This window comes from Hordeum vulgare, chromosome 2H (genome assembly GCF_904849725.1).
Source record: "Hordeum vulgare subsp. vulgare chromosome 2H, MorexV3_pseudomolecules_assembly, whole genome shotgun sequence".
NCBI classification, from domain to species: domain Eukaryota; kingdom Viridiplantae; phylum Streptophyta; class Magnoliopsida; order Poales; family Poaceae; genus Hordeum; species Hordeum vulgare.
Window position 1 is genome coordinate 28,763,097 of NC_058519.1, and position 7,613 is coordinate 28,770,709.

The window sequence follows — 7,613 nt, forward strand, 5'->3', positions numbered from 1 at the left end:
GTCGGGAGAGATTAGCTTAAGAACATCTCTAGCATATCCCGCATTTCGCCAGCCCGCAAACCTGGGATGAGGGTCGTGTCAAAGCGCTTTGAAGTTTCATTTTTGGCTGCGGCATAACACACACCGCAATGCGGAACTGCAAAACAGTCAAAACTAGACCTCCATACATAGGTTTTGATAGTAAAATCTCGAGCAAATTCTTATGCAAACATTAACTCAAATATAAATATATGTTTATTGTACATTACAACAATAGTCAAACTTACAACAATGGTTCAAATAAAAGAATTAAACAAATAATTCAATACAACAATTGTCCGGAATAAAAGAATAGTTCAAATTACACAACAATTAAATAGATGAACATAAAAATCTCTACTGCCCATGCGACTGCCATATGTGTTCAATGAGATCATGTTGCAGCTCGGTGTGCCATGGGCGTCCTCTATATGCCTGTAGGACTCGAGGAAAGCCTGAATACGGTAAAGGTTTCTAGATGGCTTCACACGGCTACCAACGTTGTCGTAGAAGAACTCCAAGTTTATATCCCTCTCATCTTCAATGATCATGTTGTGAAGAATCACACAACATGTCATGATGTTGCTCAGGGTTTTCTTATCCCAAAAACGAGTTGGCCCACGAACAATAGCAAATCTAGATTGCAAAACCCCAAAGGCTCTCTCAATATCCTTTCTGCACGCCTCTTGTTCCACGCCTCTTGTTTCCTCTTGTTGCGCGGGATGCATAGGCGGCCTACCTTCGATCCGCGTCGCTGACTCCTCCATCGATCCTCGTACTCCTTGATGGCCATCACGACCACCAACATCTGCTGCCGATGGTTCGCCAGGAGGTTCTCCATATCCGAGTCGTCGGAGGAGGAAGAATCGGTGAGCACAAATTCCTCATCGGAGCTCAATTCCATCTGCCGAAAGAAGAAAATGAGAGTGTGCGGCGGAGCGGTTGGGGTCGGAGGGGGGAGAAGGAGGCGAATCCCACCTGAGATCAATAGGCCGACGCGCTGGGGGTCGGTCCCGACAGGCGGCGCCGCGGTGGTGGATGCCCTTTCACTGGGGCGGCCTCGATCTTGGGCGGCGGAGACAAAGACCTGGCGCCGTCGTCGGAGCCCGGACGCATAGGGCCTGCGGTGACGTGCGGTGGCGGCGGGGGCGGGGAGAAGGTGTTCGGCGACCCGAATCCAGGGCGGCAACGACGAGGGCGGTTCTGCAGGCTGGAAGGGGAAATGGGAGGGAAGCAACCCGCACGCTGAAATGTCCCTCCCGCCAAGTATTTCCGCGCAATGCAGGGCACCCCTGGGTTGCGTCACGAAACCTTGTTTTCATAGTCCCGCGGATGAAAACTGCCGCACCCCCAAAAAATTTTAGAGGCCGATCACTTTTGCGGGATCTGCTCTGCGAGCGTTTCGACCCGAAACGACAAAACGGTGGTTATTATACATTTTTCGTGAAAATGCGGGATCTGCTAGAGATGCTCTAAGCCCTTGCCTTGCGGCATGTTTTTTTTTTCCTTTTATCATTTCTTTGTGCTCTCTTTGCACCCCGATGATCATTTAATCACGCTATGTTTTCACTCCCCTCTTCTAAATCAACGAGAACGCCAGCAACAAGCTAGATCTTTCAAAAAAAAAATTGAACAACCATCCTATGCCAAATTTATTGCATCGAATGTGTCAACAGCTGACCAAAAGTCACAAATGATTCAGGATGTACTGTACAAATCAAGAGGTAATCAGAAACGGAGCTCTCAAGTGGAAATAAACAACAGGCTCAAAAACAAAAGTGGAAATAAACAATGATTGAACGGCGGGACCGACAGCTCTAGCACACTTAATCAATCAATCAAGGAGTATTAAATTACGGTCCGAGGAAGGACTTGACAGCCGCCGCTTCTTGAAGGGCAAGGGGCTCTGCACCTCCTCGTCCTCTCCCCATATTCGCATGCCGGCGGCGGCCTTCTCCGGCACCGGCGTCAGGTTGAGGTCGAAACCCCTCACGGACGACGCTGAACCCGATGCCGACGCCGAGAGCGACACCGACAGCCCGTCCCAGTAATGGCACCGCTTGTGCCCGCCGAGCGCCTGCCCTGTCGGGAAACTCCGGTGGCACACGGAGCACCTGTGCCTGCCGACGCCAGAGGACGTGGACGACGATGCCACCGTTTCCTCGGCCGGCGACACGCTTTGCAGCGGCAGCACGAGCACCGCCCGCTTCCGGTGGCTGGCCTTGTGCCCGCCGAGCGCCTGGTGGGACGGGAACGCCTTGCCGCAGACGGAGCACCGGAACCTGAGCTCGCATGCTGCTGGCGCCGCCGGCATGGCTTGTAGCCATTGCCCCTTCGCTGGTTCTGCTTGGTCGCCGCCGGCCGCCACGGAGGCGAGCGCCATGAGGCAGAGGTGGACGTAGTCGTCGTGCGTCATGTTCATCATTGGCATACCAGAGCTGAGGCTAACGTTAGCTGCTTGATGTACGTAGTGGATTAGGAATCTGGTTTACTGTGAGTCCTGATGGAGCTCTGCGTGTTTATATATATATGCTCCTGGGGGGCGTGCAAGTGTTAGTTCTATATGTGTATATTCGAAGGATCTAAGAAGGTCATATAGAGGAGAGTTTGGTTGGTTCAAAGGAGCACGAGGGCGGGCGGAAGGGTACGTGCATGCACGAGGAGTGGTTTCCAGTTTTCCAAACGTGCGCGCGTGCGTGCGTGAAAGTATATCAGGAGTATTTTATTACGCATCTTCATCCACGAGTGTCTGGAACCCTACAATTCAATTCATGAACAGTTGAATTTCAGGGTTTCAGACTCATTTACGGAAGGAGGAAGGCCAATGTGGCGGCTCTGCAATGTGCTAAAAAAAATGCCTTACCTTTAGTTGTTGATTCATTTACTAGTACGATGCAATCCATGGTTTTTTTAATTGAAGCAGATCAATCAGACTTGTTCCGCTTGAATGAACAAGTAGCTTTGGTGTGATGATTTTTTTTGGATCATGGGTGAATTTTATTGGCTTAAAATGGAGCATCAAGAACATACATAACACAATGAACAAACATCCGGCTTATGCATAACTAGGATGCACACAGCCAACACTAACTCACATGCACATAAAAAACACGCCAACAACTAGCAAAATCATATGAGACCAAAGCTATACGTAGGCGAGGGAAAAAATCCAACGCGATCTGATGTCCGATCGGCAGACTACAACAATAATTATATCCATACCAACTATTTTATGACATCATATGGATAACAAGGTTCTTCAACACCAACGCTTATAAGAAGGGAGAGCCATTCAAGTCGGCGACGTCTTGTTCAATAAGGTCTTTCTGGCTTCAGTCTCATCTTGGCGGCGACATCGAGAAGCTTGTGGGAGTGACCATTAGTAGAAAACATGACATTGGTTCTGGCCAGATAAGAGCAATGGTCCCGATCGTGCTATAAACTGGGGTTAATAGAAGCATCAGTCCTAGTTCGAACAACCAGGACGCCGTTCGAGGCCTCGGCATGCATCAGTCCCGGTTCGGTTGGGACCTTATGTGCCGACACCAATCGGGACTAAAGAGATGCGCTTCTGACGTAACCCCTTTAGTCCCGATTGGTGTCTAGAACCGGGACTAAAGGTCATTCTTTAGTCCCGGTTCTAGACACCAACCGGGATTAAAAAGATTCCTATATATACGCCCGACCCGCGCGGCCTCCTCTGTTTTTTGGCCGTAGGTGGTTGGAGGTGTGTGTTGTGCTCTGTTCACTTTCTATGCACATGAGGTGTTCCATGAAATGTCCGAGCCACACTTAATCTTTCTCCTATGTTCTTTCTCCAAGCTCCATTTCCCTCCAAGATTAGTCTAGGTTTGGTGGTGCACCAACTATCCAAGTGTTCTAAAAAGGTTAGCAACTTCATCTTTTTATCTCTCACTGCTAGTTTAGCTCATTTCAAATGCTCTAGAAGTAGTGTGGTTTGTGGGTTTTAGCCGAGGAGTGTATGTGTGAGTTTATTTGAATTAGATGCACATTTTGAGCTTCAATTAACTTCTTAGTTTGCACATATGTAGGGTGTCGTCCCGTCCCCGTCCCCGTCCGCATTGCCGTTGATCGCCCACTCCGATCTCGTCACCGGCACCATCGTGGTAAGCCTCTTGTTCTTATCTTTTTTTAAAGAAAAAATCTTACTTGTATGATTTATATAGCTACTTAAATAATTTTCTTATTTGTATTATTGTTTATTATTATAGAGTGCCATGGTTTTGGTATCCGCCCCCGTCGGCCCTCGTCCGGTCTATGATTCGGATATGGTATATTATCTTTTATAACTATTTGTTTTATTTAATATTTATGATAATTATGCCGACCAACTTGATATAGATGTCTTTATCTAGGAGGTATGTGAACCGGAAATTCCAACCAACCTTCTTGTCGGGAGGTTAAATTTACTTAAAAAAGAAAAGCAATTATTTGAAAGAAAAATGAAAAAGAGTTGAAGAAGAGAAGATGAAATTGGAGTTGCATGTTGCCGATATCGTCGATCTACACAAGATTCAGATGGATGTAGTGCGTTTGAAGATTAGAAATATTAAAAAATATGACATTGATAATGAGGCTTGGTATCATTACGATGTTGGATCAATTGTTACCTTAGTTGCGATTTTCATCGCATTAGTTGTTGCATTTAGATGTTTTACATGAGTATAATATCAGGATGAACATCCTTGCCTGAATCTTTCCAGTCTTATGTTTTTGGATAATTTGAAATGAGTTGTTATTAGCTGCACGGTTTATCATGGTAAATTTGGTACAAGTATTCTAATTTCAGGTAATGCAATTACAGACCCCATAGGTACCTTGACTGATAGCCATTGCAATCCAAGGTAATTTCGGTTCAAGTATTCTAAGTTCTTACGGGAGTTTTTTTTTTCGGTTTTGCTATTTCTCAGCTAGCTGAGAAATAGTTTGGATAATTGACCGTCAGATTTAGCACGTAGTGATTCGTGCAGGAGGAGGAGGATTAAAGTCCAGACTTGTTGCGCGTGGCAAGCGTTGCCGGTTCATTATTTCTGGGCTCATTTCATATTTGTGAGGGTGAGCTGCTTTTTAGTGTTTACTGTTATTGGGCTCATATTCCTTTTTTATGCCTCTTTTTCGATGCAGTTTTTTTTCCTTCTGTTGTCCCTTTCTCCAGCCGGAGGTCACTATTTTGTTGTTACACTTATTGTTAAACTTTTTTGGGAAAATTAAGGGTTGTATATTAGACGGACTATTGATAGTTTGTCCGTACAAATATACAACTCTTAATTTTGTGAAGTATATTAGACCGCCTATTGATAGTTTGTCCATACAAATATGTATAGTTCATTTTTATGAGCTATTGATAGTTTTCTGTTTTATAAATTAGTATTTTAAAACTATTTTTTAATTAGTATTTTTTAAATAACTTTTGTTCTTATGCATATTGTATTTTATATTAATCACATTAATATTCAAAGTCGGGTCGCAACTGCAAGATTTGAAATGTGGTCGTGACTGTAAATATTTCAAAGTCGGGTCGAAATTGCAAGTATTCAAAGTCGGGTGGCAACTACATGTATTCGAAGTCGAGCCACAACTGCAAGTATTTAAAATTGGATCGCAATTGCAAGTATTCAAAGTCTAATCGCAACTGCATATATTCAAAGCTAGGTCGCAATTGCAAGTATTCATAGTCGTCGCAATTGCAAGTATTGATAGTCGGATCGCAATTGCAAGTATTCATAATCAGGACGCAACTACAAGCATTCACATGCGGGTCACAACTGCAAGTTTTGATAGTCGGGTCGCAATTACAAGTATTCATAGTGAGGTCGCAACTACAAGCATTCACGGGCGGTCGCAATTGCAAGATTTGAAATGTGTCCGCAACTGCAAATATTCAAAGTCGGGTCGAAACTGCAAGTATTCAAAGTCGGGTGACAACTACATGTATTCGGAGTCTGACCGCAACTGCAAGTATTTAAAATCGGATCACAATTACAAGTATTTAGAGTCTAATCGCAACTACAAATATTTAAAGTCAGGTCGCAATTGCAAGTATTTATAGTCGGGCCGCAATTGCAACTATTCATAATCGGGGCGCAATTAAGTATTCATAGTCAGGTCGCAACTACAAGCATTCACAGACGGGTCGCAACTGCTTGAAAAAGCTAAGAAAATAAATAAATAATTACATCACAATTCTTATAATAAGAACACACTAGTTTTTTGCATAAGAATGTTTAGTAGTCGAGTAGTTGAAGCTAAAAAGCCTTTACGTACTTTTTTTGCTTATTTGTTTTCTTTATCAACGATTTCTTTTTTAAAAGATGCGTCGTGCAGCAACAAAAACCGAACAAGTAGTTATTAGACCGGCTAGATGGGGCGCATAACACAAGGACCAAAAATATGAAATGTCAGCCCAAAATAATAAAATAATTGGCTAAAGAAAACAAACAGGATAAATAAAAAAATCAATAATATTATGTGAATGAGACTATAAAAAATCTCAGCTGAGTTCTAGACAGTCCTTTTTTTTTTGCTTGCACTGTAGCTGGTAACGCCAGCAGCATGTTGACGACAGTTGTCCTTTCTATATAAAGTGGGGCCTGAAGGCCTATTTTTGTCTAGAAAAAAAAAAATAACCATTGCATTGAAGGAACCGGGGGCAACGGCGGTATCATGACATCTTCAGTATTGACAGAGCAACCATTCTGTTCATGTAAATGGCACTGTTCACTATCCGGCAAAGAAGCATGACAACTAATACATGATTGGTAGGCAGTATATGCAGATTAGTCCCCCTTTCCGGGTTGCTATCGGTGATACCGCCGCTTGCTTCTTCATCGACGCTAGCTGGTGGACAAGGTTATTCACAAGGATCGTCGGATTGCTCCGAGGTCGCCTCTTGTTAAGTCTCCTCGGCGCTTTTTCTGCAAAATGCAACTTCATCTCGATCTGGCACATCTTCAGAATGCACCAGTTCGTTGTTATGAAAATTCTAGGCAGATTCATTCTCAAGCAGCAATTTCTTGGCCATGTTCCGGAAGGATTCCGTTAACGGGTCACCGCGCTTCTTGACTGGGAGCTTCCTCGGCGAGCTTTCGACCCTTGAGGCGATGAAGTCGACAAGGGCGCTACGAGCATTTGTCGCAATGTTGGCATTCTCGTCGGCCTTGTTGGCGCCATAGCTGGGAGATTCATCAACATTGCCTTGTGTGATGTCAACACGCGCGTGAGTACAGGCTGCGCCTGGAGAGAGCCATGCCCTAAACGAACCGGTCCTCTCGACGAAGTCACTGCATCTCTCCTTGTTCACCGGCACAGCAGAGCATGGCGCTTCGGTGTCTGATAGTTCAGGCGAATCAGCTGAAGGCAACATGGGCACTTGAGATGCTTCGTTCTCTGATGAATCCTGATTGTGGAAGTTGCGCATTTGACGCCTGATACTTCCAATGATGTTTCGATATTTAAGTCGTGTACCCGTTTTGAATCTGCAGGAGGTTCAAATTCAAAAGGCGAGTTTATTTGGATGGTGAAGAATGAGGCGATACACTGAGAAGGAAACCTTGACAGAGGGAGAAATTAGAAGT

General features: G+C 44.6%; 1 protein-coding gene across 1 annotated transcript; it reads right to left on the reverse strand.

Annotated features, from left to right (window-relative positions):
- Window positions 1–1,669: 1,669 nt before the first annotated feature.
- On the reverse strand, window positions 1,670–2,616 carry LOC123429390 (zinc finger protein 36-like). Its single transcript, XM_045113429.1, has one exon. It carries the CDS (start codon window positions 2,447–2,449, stop codon window positions 1,853–1,855), a length of 597 nt encoding a protein of 198 aa, XP_044969364.1. The 5' UTR covers window positions 2,450–2,616; the 3' UTR covers window positions 1,670–1,852.
- Between the last annotated feature and the right edge of the window lie 4,997 nt (window positions 2,617–7,613).